At 41.1% G+C, this 17,341-nt stretch overlaps 1 protein-coding gene across 4 annotated transcripts in view; it reads left to right on the top strand.

Moving 5' to 3' along the window:
* The window catches only part of SHC4 (SHC adaptor protein 4), a 34,064-nt gene extending 16,967 nt beyond the window's left edge, over window positions 1-17,097 (top strand). For 3 of the 4 annotated variants that reach the window (XM_069798290.1, XM_069798292.1, XM_069798293.1), the window contains 10 exons: window positions 1,050-1,113; window positions 2,044-2,163; window positions 3,491-3,544; window positions 6,751-6,802; window positions 8,154-8,280; window positions 10,257-10,434; window positions 11,815-11,875; window positions 13,231-13,410; window positions 14,856-15,109; window positions 15,855-17,097. In XM_069798290.1, coding sequence (XP_069654391.1) covers window positions 1,050-1,113; window positions 2,044-2,163; window positions 3,491-3,544; window positions 6,751-6,802; window positions 8,154-8,280; window positions 10,257-10,434; window positions 11,815-11,875; window positions 13,231-13,410; window positions 14,856-15,109; window positions 15,855-16,010 — 1,246 coding nt within the window. In that variant the 3' untranslated portion in view covers window positions 16,011-17,097. The remainder of the gene's footprint in view (window positions 1-1,049; window positions 1,114-2,043; window positions 2,164-3,490; window positions 3,545-6,750; window positions 6,803-8,153; window positions 8,281-10,256; window positions 10,435-11,814; window positions 11,876-13,230; window positions 13,411-14,855; window positions 15,110-15,854) is intronic. The other variant, XM_069798291.1, reaches the window with a different exon arrangement.
* Window positions 17,098-17,341: the final 244 nt, after the last annotated feature.

Below are 17,341 nucleotides of genomic sequence, written 5' to 3'. Positions count from 1 at the left end.
GCCGGCGGCACAGCTCGCCCCGCAGCCCCGTGGCAAAGGGCCAGGGCAGCTGGAGAGGTCGGGAGCTGCGGCGCGGACCGGGCTGTCCAGGCAAGGTTAAGGAAGCTTGCTAAGCACATCCCAGCCCAGTAAGTCACTATTTTTCCCGTTGACTTCAAAACAGTAAGTATCAGTCAGGGAAAGCCTGTGACTGCCAGCAAAAGTTTTTTTTCCAGCTGCTGTGCTAACCTCAGTCAGGGCAGTTGAGTGCTCCACTGTATGTCCAAACCAGTCACCTGCCTGAGCATATATCGGAATTTTCTTTGTTCAAGTGTGGAAAATAGGTGCAGCGCATCACTATGTTATATTAGGTGTGTGATGTAGCTGTCTTTGGTATAGACCAATAAACACTGTGAGAGCTTTATGCCTTGCCCTTCTGCTTCCCTAACTGAGAGGTGCCTGTAGAGAATGGTGGGTGGCTGGAAAGGACGTCTAGCTTGGGAAATACCCGCCGGAGATGGAAAGATACAACCTGAGTCCTCAGATTTGAAAAAGAACTGGAGAAGCTGACAACACCTCCCCCCTCCCCACCCGTTTTTTTTTTTAAAAAAAAAAAAAAAAAAAAAGAGAAACCCCAAACACCAGGAAGGCAATCACGGCACCCTGCTGCTCTAAATAAGAAGGATTAAGGGAGGAAGGGGAGCCTCCCTGCCAGCAAAAGACCTATCAACTGTACTGAGAAAAAGGATTTGAAGGCATTAGGTTGAGTTCCTTGTGTTTAGTTGATGTTTTTTTTTAAAAACAAATTTTCATTAGGTGAAACTGATGTGTTTTATGGAGAAAAAGAATCAACACAAACCAGGCTGCTGAGTCATTGTGTTTTGTTAAATAGGTGTTTTTTTTTTAACAGGGGGAGGAAAGAAGAAAGAAAAACAACTGTGAAAAACCTTCTGGAAGATTTAAGTGTTTTTAAGTGGGATGATAACAATAAATTGCAGAGTTGCTGGCCCTGTTACAGATGATGCATGTGAAATGATCCAACAGTTTGTGCTGTATTTTTCTATTTGCAGGGAAGCAATAAGCCGACTGTGTGAAGCTGTATCAGGTACAAATGGAGCTATAAAAAAGCGGAAGGTAAATACTGTTTTAGGTGAATGATTAATTTTCTATATCTGCTTTTCATAAGCTGGATACATGATTCCCTAACAGGCTTCAGTCCATGCTGGAGTTAGCGCACATTAATCCACCCGAACTCAGTACAGTGTGGAAGCACTTGTAGCAGGGTGTTTAGCCTGCTTGGTTTGGGGCCGAGACCATGTCCTGCCTTATTTTCTTCAGGATTAATGCTTTGCCCAGAGTTCCTGCTCCTAGCAGCCTTTGCAGTGCCTGGTGCTTTACAATTTTTAGGTTCTGGCTTGTAAAATGTCAGAGGGTTGTTTTTTTTTTTGATTGCAAAAGGGAGCTCATTCACTGGACGATAACCTGATTGTTATTTATATCTATAACTATATATATAGATATATTTTTATATCTATATTTATATAAAAAATTAAGCACAACTAAAATGACAGTGTTTAATGGGCTGATCACTTATTAAATAACAGGGATGCAATGAGGGGCAACATCAGTGACTGCTGTTGGGTTGTCTGGTGGAACTTACTGATTCCCTTCGGTAACTGTGGGGCTTGGGAGGAATGAACTTGCTCCTGAAAAATGAGTATGTGAGAGAATTTTTTGATTTACTCAGAAATGCTTCATCCCCAGGAAACGAAGCAGAGTTCAGCAGGAAAATTACACATTCTGAATTACTGAGCCAGCTATAACATTTAGATCACTGGGATTTTGCTTTAAAATTTTTTCCCATTATTGACATAAAAACCATGCCTACAAGTATTGTATTCAAAGCTGGTATTTGTTAGAAGGTCTATTTGCATTTGATCAAGCCATTATCCTTGCTCCACTGAAATTTTCAATAAGATATCGTAAAATCTGCTTGACTTTGATACGTTTCTGCCCCTGACAGACACAGCTGACAGCCTCTTTCTTTTGTTTCTTTGTTCAAAGCCTCCAGTGAAGTTTCTGTCTTCTGTACTTGGCAAAAGTAACCTTCAGTTTTCTGGTGTGAATATAAAACTGACCATTTCAACAAGCAGCCTCACTTTGATTAATGTTGAGACGCAGCAGGTAGGATACATATAAATCAGTGTCCTTTTCTCCATGTTACTGTATTCTCCTCCTTTTGTGGCTTCTGAAGGAAAGGCTGAGTGCTTTGAAGAGAAAGCAGCACCCTTTAGTCTTCTTGTGCATGCCTGGTAAAGCTGAATTACATGAAGCCTGTGAATTTAAAAATTAGAGCACTTTGGAGGAATTGGACATGCAGCACATATACCCTTTTTGTTTACAATGGTGTCTTCCATGGGGAGGGATCCTTAAGTGCTTGGCAAACTGTTTCTCTTTGTGTGTCTGCCTGTACAGTGCCTAATAAACAAGGCACTAGTCCCAACTGGAGTTTCTGACAAGTCCTAGGGAAAAAAAAATTGATAAAAGTATTGAGTCAGAGCTTGGCTTTGGTGTCATTCAAAGCTATTCAAGGGTCTCCTGTCCCCTGGACCTCTGTGCTAGGAGGAGTAAGGATTTATGGCAGCATGTTTCCCTTCCTTTCAGGTACAGCAGCAAAGGGCTTCCCTACAGCAGGTAAAACTCTGGGGGTTGGCAGCTAAAGTGTGGCCCTTTTAACCTGTTCCTATCTGTAACGGGACTAAAAGATGGCTGGACAGATCTTTTTCCAAATACACTGATGTGCCCAGTCACTGCACATGTGGGAGTGCAGGACGCTGTCTTGAAATTCTTCCTAGGTCTTTCATTACTAGACCTTTGCAAATGGAAAATCCTATTTATTCTCTTTTTGCGCTGCCACCATGTTTCATTGTGTTCACACCTGCATAATCTATTGCACTTGATTTGTAGACAGTTTGTCTTCAGAGATGAGGTAGTGTTTGAAACCAAGAACAGTTGATGCTTGATCTGGCTAGTGAAATTTCTACCAGGTAACAGTTTGGTGCTAGTGGTGAGAGAGAATATGAGCAGAATATCAGTAGGGCCTGTTTGTAAAAACACCATCATTATATACATCAGGCATTTAAATAAAATTGTTGGTAACTTTAAAATGCATTAATATCTCAAAACTTTGTAAATGCATCCAACGTCTCCAGTTATTCCTCCTTTCAAAGTCTCATTTAGCTTCATACTGATCAGGTTAGAAGTTGGTGGTTGAATTCATTCTGAAAACCCTTGAAGGAAGATTACTTTGGGATCTAGACATTACTAAACATGAATGGCTAGTCTCAGAAATATTCCTTTTCTTATCTCCTTCCTTCACAAATGATATGTGCATTTATTAATGGATTGGGTTGTCATGAACTTAATTGCTTGCTCTAGGAAGATATGTGCTCTGCTGTTTTCTAAATCTGTGGCACATGAGCATGTTTAACTAGTTTGTCATGCTTTTCAGATTATTGCCAACCATCACATGCAGTCCATCTCATTTGCTTCTGGAGGTGACCCAGTAAGTATCGATTTATAAGATATACTTCCGCAGGTATAATGAAATTATTATGAGAATATAAGTACCTGCAAGTACTTTGCTTCACCCCTTCCTATCCACAAGCATTAACAGAGTACACTGCACTTCTGGATCATGATCAGTAATACAAGAAAAGTCAGGAACTGAGACTGGAAGGGAGATGTGGTACCGAGACTCAGTGGATCTTTGATAGATACATATAGTTAACTTCCCTGTTGCCCATCAGTGAGCCTCAGATCATTCAAAAGCCCTCAGACTTGGGGATCTAAAAATAAGAACACATGAACATAGGAATTGCATCACTTCTGCGGTCCCTGTAATCCAATACCTGTCACAGAAGTGGTCAGCACTGGCACCTCTAAATTTTTAGACTAATTTTCAGTCAAACAGCTTCGATGAGACAGATGTGACATAACCTTCTTCCTGCAGATACGGGTTTTTCTCCTAGTATCATAGTGATTGATGTTTTCAAGCACGAGGTTTTCTATCCTCTTCCAAACTCTTTACTGCAATGTTTATAAGCAGGGAATTTGTCATCCATAAACGTGCCCTATTCCCTCTTCAAACCTAAGCTAGCCCAGCCCTGCCACCATTCTGAATTTCACACTCCATGTGGTATGGAAACAGTATTTTTTTAATCAGTTTTGAATTTTCTGCCCTTCAATTTTGTTAAATGTCTCCCTGTTCCTCTGTTGTGAAACAGGGAAAAGAGAAGGCTGTGGGTCATGCTCTTGGTAACAGTGGGGTAGAAGCCAGATCTAGCTTTGACTGGAAGATGACAGATCTGCCTCTTTGGATTTAGGAGCAGGCAAGGGAAAACAGCTGGGAACTGGCCCTGTGTAGCTGATGGATCTTCTCTGGAGGGCCCTGTGGGTGATATAAGGAGCCCAGCTGCTCTGCTCTGCTCAAGCTGCCCGAGAACTGGAGCTGGGCTGGGCAGTGGGGAGGGAGCACGTGTGCAGGGTCTGTGCTGTCAGTCCTGCACCCAGAAGGGAGGTACAGTACAGGCCTGGTGCCAAAGTACTACATCCTTAAAGATCCCATTTGAAGTTTAAGGCGTTTTGAGATTCTAAGAAGTTCAAATTTCACCTTTCGATGCCTGTGCTGTCTTAATACACAACACGGTACAGTACAGTCCTTGGGCTTTGCAGACCCTTCCTGATATGGATTTCCAGGTAGCTCCAAGTGCTAGCACGCTGTTGTGCTCGGCATCACAATGCTTCGTTTCCAAGTTCCAGTTTTCTTGATAGTTAAACAATTTAAATATGTCCTTAAGCTGACTTGTTTTTGAGGTATGTACCGTGTCCTAGATGCTGGCTGTCTACTTTGTCTTTATGTAACATTTCAAGGTTGGAAAATTGAGGGATGTGTTTTCACACCTCTTTTCAGTGGGCTGGATGAATAATTCTCCAGGGCTTGTTTACCTTTTTAAAGTTTTTTTTTATGTGCTTATCCTGGATTGGTCTTCTACAGTGATCCCATCAGATCTCACAGGCTACACAGGGCTGGGTTTGGTCAGTGGTTAATGGCGGGACCACCAAGAGATGTGCTTGCACACAGATGAGCTGCAGGAAATGGGCTTGGTGGTGCAGCTGGTGACACTTTTCCTACTGGGAGAATATGTCAAATGGAGGTCTTGCTCAGCGGTGGTAACTATAAATCTAGTGGCACTTGACATAATGGGCAATTTTGGCGGCTTGTTCAGGTAATTTCTCCAAAATTCTCTTTACATTTAAAATGGGACATAGTTTCCAACAGGACATGTCTCTCCACCTGCCCCCACATTCAGGGTCTAAGTGCAGTTCAGTGTTGCTCGGCACTGTTAAGGAGTAGCAAATTCTGCCTGAGAATAAAGCCTATTCTGGCTTTATTTTAAAGCAAAGTCATCCATGCATGTACATAAGCATTACAAAGATATAAAAATAGCGTGTACTGCTCCAGTTACTTTTGTTTCTAGTTGCTCTCTAGATCTGATTTATTTATCCTAAAATATTTATGGACTTTTAAGAAAAACCTGAAAGGAAAAGGAAGGAAATTGAGTTCACTAAATGCATAAGAAATATTTAGGTTGCTTTGTTTTAATGATATTAACATTGGAGATTTAAAAAAAAATATCTAGGACAAGTTCTGCTGGCCCTAAGACCTGCCTCTCATGTCATTCATTGTGAATTATTAAATGATTGTTCTTGTGCATATTGCAAATGGGGGCCTTGTTTCCTGCCAGCTGATTGCATCTTCCCTCAAGAGAGCCATGCCTTTAGGCTGTGAATTGCATTTTCCCCATCCCGCCTTAAAGATCCAAAATAACAAAATGCATCTTTAATAATTAAAAGAATGTTATTCATTACCTCACCATTTTTACTATAACAGTGAATTATCAAGTGACTCTCTGCTTTTGCAGTATGACTAGAAATGTTAATTTTTCTATTCCAGTTCCCTTTTCAGTTTGACTAGAAAAAGTGAGGATTATTTCAGTGTTGGCTGGAAAAAGAATCTGAAACAGACAACTGATTATACTGAGGTTGTCTGATCTCAGCAGCAGCCTTGAGATACGGAGTAATTTAACCTGATCGTAGCCAGACTAAAATCAGGCAGCAGCAACTGAGATCAGATACCTATTGTATTCTGCAGTATTTTAAAGATCAACTTTTCTCTGAGATGCCTTCAAAACTCAATCTTCATGCTATAAATCGGAAATATTCTAACTTGTCCTTGGCAGTATATTAGCACTATTTTATCTTCCACTGATACTGATAAGGACTATCCCAGCTAAGAGCTGTGACTGGCAGTCATGCAGCCCTAACACATTACACAGGAGAGGCTTCGAGCTTCGTGGGAGCAGCAGAAGAGAGCAGCATTGCCTGCTGATGAGGCACCAGTTGTGTTTCTACTCCTGTTGCAGAGTTCGGAACTGAATACATGGTTTATTGAAGACTCAAAGAATGCCAAATGGTCTAGTGCATTTATTACAAGAAAAAGATTCCGGGACGATTACGGTGTCGATAGCTACCAGCGTGTCACTGATCTTTCCTGTAGCCCACTTTCCTAGTACCTGCAGTTGTTTTCTCTGAAAGAAGCACACTTTTTAAAGCTAAAAATATATCTCTCCATACGCAGTTGCTTTGCTGTGGTGGTAGGATTGTTCATAATGATAACTTTAAAGATATCTGTTGCCTTCTTTCCTATAGGATACAACAGACTATGTTGCATATGTAGCAAAAGATCCTGTTAATCAGAGAGGTATGGAAACAATTTTCAGATTGTTATACATGTTTATATGATTGCTTTATCTGTACCAAGGAATTGTTTGAGTTTTAAAATTAAAAAGCTACTGAACAGCTCGATATTCTGTACAATTTTTGACTTCCCTGTATTGATATGGGTGATGGTATGCAGGCAGTGGCTTTAAATGTCATATTCTTTGTGCAACAAAGTGAGAATCTGCAGGTCAGACTAAAGCTGTACTAGGTTCTGGCTCCATGCAGGGGTAGTAGCCTTCCCAAGCTGGCCTGGCCTGGGGAGGAAAGGCAGAGCCTGGCCAGGTAGGCAGCTGCCCTGCTCTGGGACAGCTTCCAGCTGAGGGAAGGGTAGTGAATGAGCCTTCTCATCTAAGCCAGACTGCTGGGTGTGTTGCTGGAAGGCAGAGTGGGGTATATAATCAGCTGTATGAGACCTCCTCCCCTCTGGAGGCTAACCCAGGGGATAAAGTCCTTTTCCATCACTCTCATTATTTGCCTGCAGTACAAGAAAGACTGGCCTTTGGCTGCTTCTTTCATGCCAGACAGTTCTCAGAGCGACACTGCTCATGGCTATGAAGTTGGTAGTGGCAGCTCACAGGAGAGCTCCCTCTAAAGGTGCCGTGGATGGCTCAGAAGATCAGGATGTCTTCTGGAGAAGCTGGGCTGGAGCCTTCTAGTGTGGCCTGCCACCTTCCTGTAGCTCCATCACTGCTATTTTGACTGACTTAGGGCGCCCTGTGAGTTCACCAATAAGTCCTAGTATTGATCCTGGGATGTGCAGAACTCCTGTAGCCTGGCAGCCTGCAGGCAGGGCTGGCAGCTGGCCCAGCACCATCCCTGAGTGAGCGCTCTCTCATGGTGGCTTTGCAGAGGGGAGAGCCGGTCCTGGGCACAGGGCACTCTCCACTGGAGTGAGTTTCCTGAGGTTGTGCATGAGAACAAGGACTGGTGGCAGGAGCATGGTCTTGCCCCGAGAGAGCCCTGCCCCAGGCTGCCAGAGCACCTGAACTTGTGTTTTCATGCTGTTTCACAGGAGAACTGCACACTGGCAGGGCTGGTTCTCTCCCCTGCTTCTGCTTACTGCCAGGCAGGGAGAGAAAAGGAGATACAGGAGCACTCCATGCAGGAAGCGTAAATGGAGAGTTTCTTTTATTGAGGTACAAGTTGCTACTATGATTAAAAAATACCTAGAGCAGTTTCCTTAACACATCAAAAATCTCAGTCTGTATAATGTCCTAAAGCTATCTAGGTACGTAATTTCATGCCCAGCTTTTCTGCTGTAAGCAATATAGCTTGTGTCTCTATTTTCTGTTATACAGTGCATTTACTTAATTAAAGGTGTCTCTCTGCAGCATGCCACATACTGGAATGTCCCAATGGGATGGCGCAGGAGGTGATAAACACCATAGGGCAGGCTTTTGAGCTTCGGTTCAAACAGTACCTGAAGAACCCATCCGGCCTGGTTACGTCTAATGAAAGGTCAGCACAGGTTTCCTTCTCTTTAGTACTTTTCAGGAAAATATACTCCAAAGAATGATCCATAAATAAGATGCTTTGGCTATGTTTCCTGGACATATGCTAATTGTGATTTATGCTGTATGTACAGAGTACAGTAGACTAAAATGAGCTTATTCCAGTAAACTCCATTGATTTCTGTGACATTTGTACAGGTGTATAACGCAGATTTAGCTGTACTGTTCCTTAGCTAAAACAGCCTTAAGTCATGCAAGTAAGTTGAACAAATGTTCAAATTACTCTGCCCAGGTAAGTTCAGCTCTCTAAATACTGCACACGCACACACATGCACTGAGCTCAGTCCTGACCCATGCCAAGTTTAAGCTTGCTGCAGCTGTGGAAAGTGTGTGGTGGGGAAAAAAAGCTATTGTAATTTACCTTTCTGCTGTTCTGCTCATGTCCTGGCAGCAGCCTCAGATTCCACCTGGCGTGACTTACATCAGCCTCGTGTACTGAAATAAACACAGCCACCACTTGGCATTTTAAAGTATGAAGCCCTGTCCTCTGCTCCTTGCTCAAAATATAGGGCCTAGATTAATTTCTGGACCGCAGTTCCCCATTTCAATTACCCTTTTTCCATTGCACTGGAGACACAATTCTTGCTCTAATTTATGGCTCCCCTCACAGATTAGCCATGCCTATTTTTCTCAGTCTTTTCGTTACTGTAACGCCAAATTTGATTGCTTGCTACCTTCCATGAGTAGGTAAAGCTGTAATGCTGCTGAAGTGTGTTCTGAGCACTGGGAGTCGCTGTGCAGACGGTGTCACTGGTACAGTGCCTGATGCAATGCAACAGAACTGGTTTTATTACATAACAGCAGCCCCAGCTCCAGTTTATATTTATTTCATCGTATATAGTGGTTCTTGCCATTCCACTGTTAATACTGGTCTGTTTTCCCTGGGGACAATAACCAGAGGAAGAGCCTTTCCTATGAAACTCTGCTAGGTTATGCCACAAGTAAATCAGAGCAAGGAGAAATGGAAGAGGCTAATTAAGATTCCCTCCTTGAGCCTAACCCACAGCCAGCCTCAGAGAACTGTCCTTAGGCAGACGAGTCAGATTGCTGTGTGAATGAGTCACTCACTTCCAAACTACTATGAATCACATAATCAAATACTTGCAGTGCATATCACATAATCAGCTACTTGAACTTTATCTCTTTCCTGCTCAAGGCCTTTTATCCAATTATTTTCTTGTTAATCAGAGAAGTAAGATTTGAGATGAGCTTTTTATTTCGGGACTGGAGACAGTACAGGAAGCACCTAGTTGTTTTGCAGTGTATCAGCTGTACATTTAAACTATCATCATTCTGGTTTATCTCAAGAAAAACATTGGATGCTCTCCTTTGTTTAATTCAGTGTTTTCTTCAAGCTGAAACAGAACAGTTATATTGATTGTGGTTATTAAAATCAGGGTACATTCCACTCAGGAAAACTATTTTTTTTTTGGTAGCGATATTTGATTTTCTAAAACAGTTGCAGGCTTGTCTAACTAAATGCCATGAGGTTTTAATTGTCTCTTGTAAGTATCTGTCCCCGCTACGGCAATCTCTAGATTTATACAGTTGAGACAAGAAGCCAGGGGAATTAGTTTTATGGTCTACATTTTGAACACCTTAATGAACGATGCATTGGCACTCTTCTGTCAAAGTTTCAGTAGGTGGCTCTTATATTTCAAGTCAAAGAAAAGGGACCTGGGCTGCTCAGTGCTAAGAAAATGACAGTACCTCCCTGCACCCCAAACTGTGATGACTCCATTTTTAATTCATGAAGAAGTATCTGGAAAAATAAACAGCTCTGAAAGTTCAGACCCAAAGCCCTTTACAGCCTCCATATGGCTAACCTGTGTATTGTGCGATGCCCAAACACTGGGGACGTTTGCCTACACTAGAAAGCAGTTGATTACATCAGTTGCTTTTTTTTTTTCCGTATTTTTTCAGCGAGGCAGCAAATGCTAATGGATCAGCTGGGAATTCACAGGAGAGGGAGGATCATGAATATTACAACGAAATTCCAGGGAAAGAGCCTCCCACTGGTGGAGTGTTAGACATGCGAATGAAAGTGCAAACAGACCAGAGGGCTAACTGTCTTATACAGTGCAAAAAGCAGTATTGCTTGGTAAGTACATCATCTGCTGGGATAACTATTCACTGCCTATTATGGGAATGAATAATAAAGTGTTAGTGTGGTGTAAAGCATGGCATTAACTTCAGAACCAGGTCCTGATTATCCTGGGAAAGGGTTTTTTAGGCTAGATTTAATGATGCTTAGTACATAATTGAATCCCAAAGCACTTTCTGAATATTAACTGGTTTGTCCTTAGAGTACTTTTAGGAGACCAAGTAATATTCCCTTGTTCACTCATTAGCTGTGAGAAGAAAATAGATACAGATTTAAATGGTTTGTCTGAGAGAACATCTGCAAAATCTGGGACCTCCTGGCTCCTGATTCTGTGATCTGATAAATATTTCATCCTGTCCATTATGCTTACAGCCTATACATACAACATTAACTGATTGCAATGTATATACAACATTAATTACCTTTGGAGTGTTTCAAGAGGCTCTGTTAAATCAGCCACAGCAGCGAAAGATGCGTATATCTGTGGCTCTTGTCTGGGATAGTGGGGAATAAAACCCAATCAGTCAGGGAGTAAAACCAGCCAGGTTCGGACTGGCTGCACAGACTTCAAAGCCTGCTGTGTGAGTTCTTGGAAACACCAGCATTTCCCCACTCAGGGAAGCAGGCACCACCGCTTTGCTCAGAGGGAGCGCACTCGAATGTGCCCGCTGGAATCCGGTTGGTGCTGTCTAAAAAGTTGCTGCTCCCAAGTGTTATTTGTGTCTGGTGGCAACTGCTCCCAGGTTCCTGTGCATTCCTGTGCTACTGCTCCATCCATTTTTTGCTTTGTTAGGCTCAAGCATACTCTACATCTCGGCTGTGGGCCTGCTGGTCTCTGCCTCCCCAACAGTTCTCTAAAAAGGTGTTTGACTATATCCTGAGTTTGCGTTTGAAGCTTGTCAGAGCTGTTGCAGGGAGTTACCCTGCAGCATGTAAATGCAAATTCCTTTCTTCCGTGGGGTGTTACTTTTGTTTATCCTTTCAGTTCTGATGACCTTCTAGTGCTGCTCAGGCAACTTGGTGACCATTTCACTTTCAAACCATGATGCCTGTAGTTATTTATTCTTGGTTTTATTGCAAGGAACATTTATTAGAAAACCTGAACTTTATTACTTAGGAGTTACACTGTATATACTAAACCTTAGATACCTAACTGGGCAGTTAATGGCCTCTGTGAGGTTGGAGTATGTCCAGACATGATGCCCTGTAAAAAGAAGAGTATCAGCATGAAATACTATTTGAGGAGATAGGAATTTTTTGGTGAAGAAGATATGTTTAGTTACCTGTATCCCAATTAACTGGTGCATGGATATTTTAAAGTTACCTGAGATTTCTAAGGGACTACTTTATGTGACTGTTTTTACAATTTTTGTACAGACAGACAGCCCAACATTCATCAATATATATGAAAATTGTCCAGAAGAAAACAAAACTGTGGGTATGTACTCTCTTTTCCTTCTCATGCATATGCAGAATTAACCAAGGCAGGCTGATCAGAAGAGCTGTCCCTTGGCTTTCCATACAATGGTGAAAAGTGTTCTACTTAGCGGGTCATTTCTAGTTCCCTAGATGAAGGGCAGACAAAAAAGCCTTACAGCTTTTCTAAAGGCCACTAATCTATCTTCATGTCTGCTGGCAGACTTACTTGTTTTACTTGTCATGATACTGTACAGTAGCTCTTTGTTTTTTTATTCTCTTTCATACCCTTTGAAAAAGGAAGATACTTCATTGCTTATCAGTCTCTGAAAATACCCCTTCCCCCTACAAATGCTCGATGAAACACAAACTATCAGCATCAGGCAGTTGTTCCAACAGGGCCTGTGCCCTTGGTTCCAGCGTCACTGGCTTCTCAGTGTGACTGTGCCCTTCCCCTGCCTTGGGTGCCTTTGTGCCCGAGATCAATTTACCTTTAGCAAAACCTGCTCTCTGGGACCCCAGGAGATCACCAGCCTCCATCCCTTTCAGGACTTCCCTTGCCACAGCTGTTGCCCTGAGCACATTTCCCCAGCTCATCTCTTTCGCTGCACAATGAGGTCCTTTTTGAATTCCCACCTGCACGCTCTAAAGTGATCTATTACGCTGTCTGCAGGCGACAGTTCAGTTTCTTGTGTTATTTCTGATTTAAGGAAAAGAGAATCAAATGGTTTCTACAAAGAGAGGGTGAACAAATAAAAGAATGAATGAATAGATCTATGAATAAAACGTTTGCTAAAGAGCAAAAATATGCATGCTATTTGGCTAGCTGAAGTGCTATTATTTTCATACCCTGCAGGGGATATTCTGTTAGCCTGTTCCTAGGCTTCAATCTTAACCTGACAGATGTGGCTTTGGCTCTCAAGGCAGAGCCACAAAGCGCCAACCTCTTCCATCTTCCCTGCTCCACCAGAATAGCAAGAGAGAATTGTTCAGCTTCCCACAAGCTTTTTTTGTGGTGCAGAGGGGAAGGAAAGGGTTTTGCAACAAAGAATGTATATGGCTTGTATCTCTGTAAAGTCATATGTATTAATTTCTTTTCAACCAGTGAGGGGTTTACTGCTGACAGTGAAGCAGAACTGAACCAGTGCGGAACATTTTTGAAAACTTTAGTCTAACTCATTTTGGGTGGTGTACCTTGTGCCTTCTAGCCATAAGGAAAAACGAGTTCATCTGCCAATTTTTCTTTTCCTTCTGTATGACTTCAGTGGGATATATAAGAACAACAATGTTCCTGTTTCAGCTTTTACAGTTATTTTAACTTGAGGTTAAAAAAAAAAAAAAAGAAGGAAATCTGTGCATACTATATACTAATTGCAGGTAATTGTGGTGAAAGATCACAGAAGATGAAAAAAGAGGCAACATTATTGAAGCCTGCCTACAAAACAGATCTTTTTGATGATCCGTGTTACATCAACACACAGACCATGCAGTCTGCAGTCTGTACAGCCCGTGGTACAGCAACAGCACAGATCCATGGGAGCCCTCTGCGTCAGGCCAGTAGGTTCCCATTGCAATACCGTATCTTTCTAAGCTTTGAAAAGAGGGGGTCTTGTCATCTGTGTGCATGGAGAAAGATTTTGGTTTCCCCATAAGAAATACAGAAAAGGCGGGGGGGAAGAAAGCCATCCTGGTTGGTTTTTTTGCTTGTTAAATTCAAGACAAAGGGGATTAAAGAGTAAAAGTAGTGATGGTAAGCAAGCAGAGTAACCTTTTATCTTCTGTAGCTGATTGACAGTCTTTAAGATGATGTGAAAGCTTGGGACTGCACCATACCTCAAGGAAGAGGGTTCTTCTGTATGCTCAAGATCTTAACCACTCCAAGGTGGAAGTGGCCTCAGATGCCTTTGCTTCACAGGCAGTAGCATGCAAGGTCATAGTGGGATTGTTATGACCATCTTTTCTCAATTCTTGCATAAGTGACCATTGAATGTCATCTAATAACTTCTAAATCAAACTATTTGATCAGTAGTATCTATTAAATGTATGTCAAATTAAGTCTTGATTTACAGACTCAAAGTGGTGGATATCCATTAAATGACTATATAGTTGCTACTGATTGTCCTCCTTATTGAAAATACTTTATTTATTAACTTTGCCTTTTATGGTTTCCCACTGACTGTTTTCTCTGTCAGAGCTGGCTCCACGCAAGAAAGTGGGCAAAGGACTGGACAGAACTACAGTATAGGAAGTCTGTGACCATTGAGACATTTCCAGCCTGGGGCTGTATTATGCTCTAAAAAGGAACTGGCTATATCCTGAGGAGCCTTAGGTTGCACAATTCCATTGAAGAAGTGGTATCCTCTTATTTTCGTTAGAAAAATCCTGCCTGTGAATCATTTGCAGTCTGCCTGGCTATATCCCAAACCACCCAGTTTTGTTAGTACATTCAGTAATTGTTCATTTTTTCACAACTGATGCATCATGCTGTAATCCTTCCCTTCTGGCTCCGTTGGCCATGTTGTCTTACATTCCCGCACATAGCTGGAGCCACTCAACATGATTCTCCCAATGATCCATGACAATCTCTTCAGAGCTTGTTAAGGAAGAACTAGATCTTAAAAAAAAAAAAAAAAAGTGGCTAAAAAAAAAAAAAAATCTTGTTTTTACAGGGAAGATTTGACTTTTTAATACAACCAAAGAAATACAAACCCAAAACAGTAAGGCATAAGAAAAATTCCTGTTTCCAATCTCTGTTGCCTAGCGACCCAAGGTTTTCCCATCTAAGGTACGGGAGGAGATGGTGTGATAATTTTACCTAATGCACTGAAGGGTTGGGAGCACTCATGTGTGCATATTATTACAGTCTGTAGGGTTGGTTTGATCACAGCTTCAAGACTGAACCATTTGAATTTTTTAAAAGCTATAAAAAATATTGTCTCGCATCCTTTTAGGATGAAGTTCTAGACGAAGTGTCCCATACGTTCCCTTTCATTTAATTTTAGAGTTACTGGAAACTGTTCAGCAGAGTGCCACAAGCAACACAGCTGGTCTCTGTGTTCTGCCACAAATAAAGCAACAGCTAAAGAATGAAGATTGTTACCATGGCAAATTAAACAGGAAAGCAGCAGAGAGCCTCTTAGTCAATGATGGGGATTTTCTCGTGCGAGAAAGCACAACGTCACCTGGTCAGTATGTTCTCAGTGGACTTCAGGGAGGGCAAGCAAAGCATCTGCTCTTGGTGGATCCTGAGGGCAAGGTATGAACATTTCGTATACTGAAATTTCAGGGCTGCTCAGATATTTCAGTCAAAATGTATGGGTGCACTCCAGGAAGTAGAACTGATCTGATTCCATCCAGGTTAATTTAAATTTAGCCAGTGACTCCAGTAGGTTTGAAAGTTCAATTCAAGAACTTGTAAGCACCAAAGTACCATGGAAACAGAAGTGAGGTACTTAAATATTGTTGTTAGTCCAGGTGCTGATAATTAGTGTATACACTTAATACATCCTTTGAGTCATTATTATGTTGCTAGAAAAATAACTCTAACATTAAATAATGAATTTGATTAGTAACACACTTCTGGATACAGCAAAGGTAGAGCTGGTTTGTTGTCACTTCAATTCTACTTGCTTCTGCCTAGGGCTAGGACAGCACTCCTGAGTGACGTCTCTCAGGGGAGAGAGTAAATCAGAAAAGTAATTCTCAGTGGGATTTAGGGAAAAAAAAATCTCTTTTCTGTGGAGAAAAAAAAAAAGTTGTTTCATTCCCCATAGCAGAATCAGCCCAGTTCTACATACAGTCTCTTTAACTGGGTCCTCTACTTTTCATGTCAGCTAAAGGCAGGTCAAAGGATAGGTCTGAATTGCTGTCTACAGCCTAATGACCCCACTCCAGAGAGTTCAGTGGCTTAAATGCCTTTTGACTTTAATGTGCTGGGCTCACATCCAACCAGTTATAAGCACAATCTAACCATCAATATATTCTTTTGCTTCTTTCATTAGGTGAGAACCAAAGACCATATATTTGATAGTGTGGGTCATCTTATTCAGTATCACATGGAAAATAATTTGCCAATCATCTCTTCTGGAAGTGAAGTGAGCTTGAAGCAGCCTGTAAGGAAAGAGAGTAATGTTGGACACATGCAGTATCACAAATAATCCCTTGGATCTCACAAATCCCAAGACAATTTATATCTGAAAACTGTACTGAGAACTGTCTATTATGAAGGCAATTCAAAAAAGTATAGACTGCACTTTCTGCTGCTGTTCCAGAAGATACCCTTTTGTGTGTGTATGTATGAATATATGTATATGTGTATATCTATGTAGATCTATAGAGATCAACAAGCATAGTTATATAGATATATATAATCTTAATCTTAACAAAATTACACCTTCAGAGTGTGAGATTCATTTGTGAGGCAGTATTTTAGACATGCACAAATGTCACTTTCCAGGTCATACTGAATCAGTAACTATTTAAAAGCACAATTAAACCTTTACATGCAAAAGCTCACTTGAACGAACTGCTGGAACATTAGTATGTGCCTTTTAGCATAGAAATATTGGAAACTAATATTGTTTATACTGAATTAGTTTTGGGTGGTTAAACAAACATGTCTAAGCTTTTAACTATTTGCCAAAACAAATAAAATTTGAATATTACTAAAATGTCATCTGCTTTCAATAGACAATAACAATTTTGTTTTGCTTGTAACAGCACTTTACTAGCAAGTAATGTTTGAAATGAATAGCATTCACAATACAGAAAGGTTGTCCAGTTTCTTAGTAATTTTTTATCACTGTCTGACTACTCAAAGATTTGAGATTATGCAACATTTACAAAGTTGAAATTAATATATGTAATATAATTTTGGAATAGAACTTGTTAAAGGACAAGCATGCTAGATCCTAATATTTTTGTCTTGCATATGATTTTACTATTATTACCAATTATTACTGGAGACATCTCTTTTTAAAGGTAGGCTAAATATATTTTCATTGATTACATAGTTGTTTACAAACTAGAGAAGCTGAACAAAACTAACGATACATTTTGAGAGAAGACTATTTAAAAGACTTTGAACTTTGCATGTGCCCTTATTCAGTGTTCTTTCCAAAACAAGATATGGTTTTCCGTTTCTTCACGTAGAGTCCATATGTTCCTTAACATGGAAAAAAGTCTTTTAAAGGAAACCTATGAATTGTTTTGCCACAATAAATACTCTAAATATGAACAATCCTATATTCAGAGTGAACAGTGATTTCTTGGGTTTCCTGATGAAGAATAATAAGATAATAAGTAACTGAAGAAGGCAGGGGGGATTTGGGGAATGAACTGGTAGTCCGGGTGATGGCCTGAGAAAGTTGTCCCTTTAAGATAAGCAATGTCTTCTGGCATGAGCAGAGACATTCTCTCTGTCTCCCAGCCCACCGGCTCTGTTCCATTAGGCAGACAATTGTTGTGGAGTTCAGCAATTGCTGGAAGA

This window comes from Haliaeetus albicilla, chromosome 12, assembly GCF_947461875.1.
Source record: "Haliaeetus albicilla chromosome 12, bHalAlb1.1, whole genome shotgun sequence".
Lineage (NCBI taxonomy): Eukaryota > Metazoa > Chordata > Aves > Accipitriformes > Accipitridae > Haliaeetus > Haliaeetus albicilla.
The sequence above is the reverse complement of the archived record's forward strand: the minus strand, read 5'-3'. Positions and strand labels throughout refer to the sequence as shown.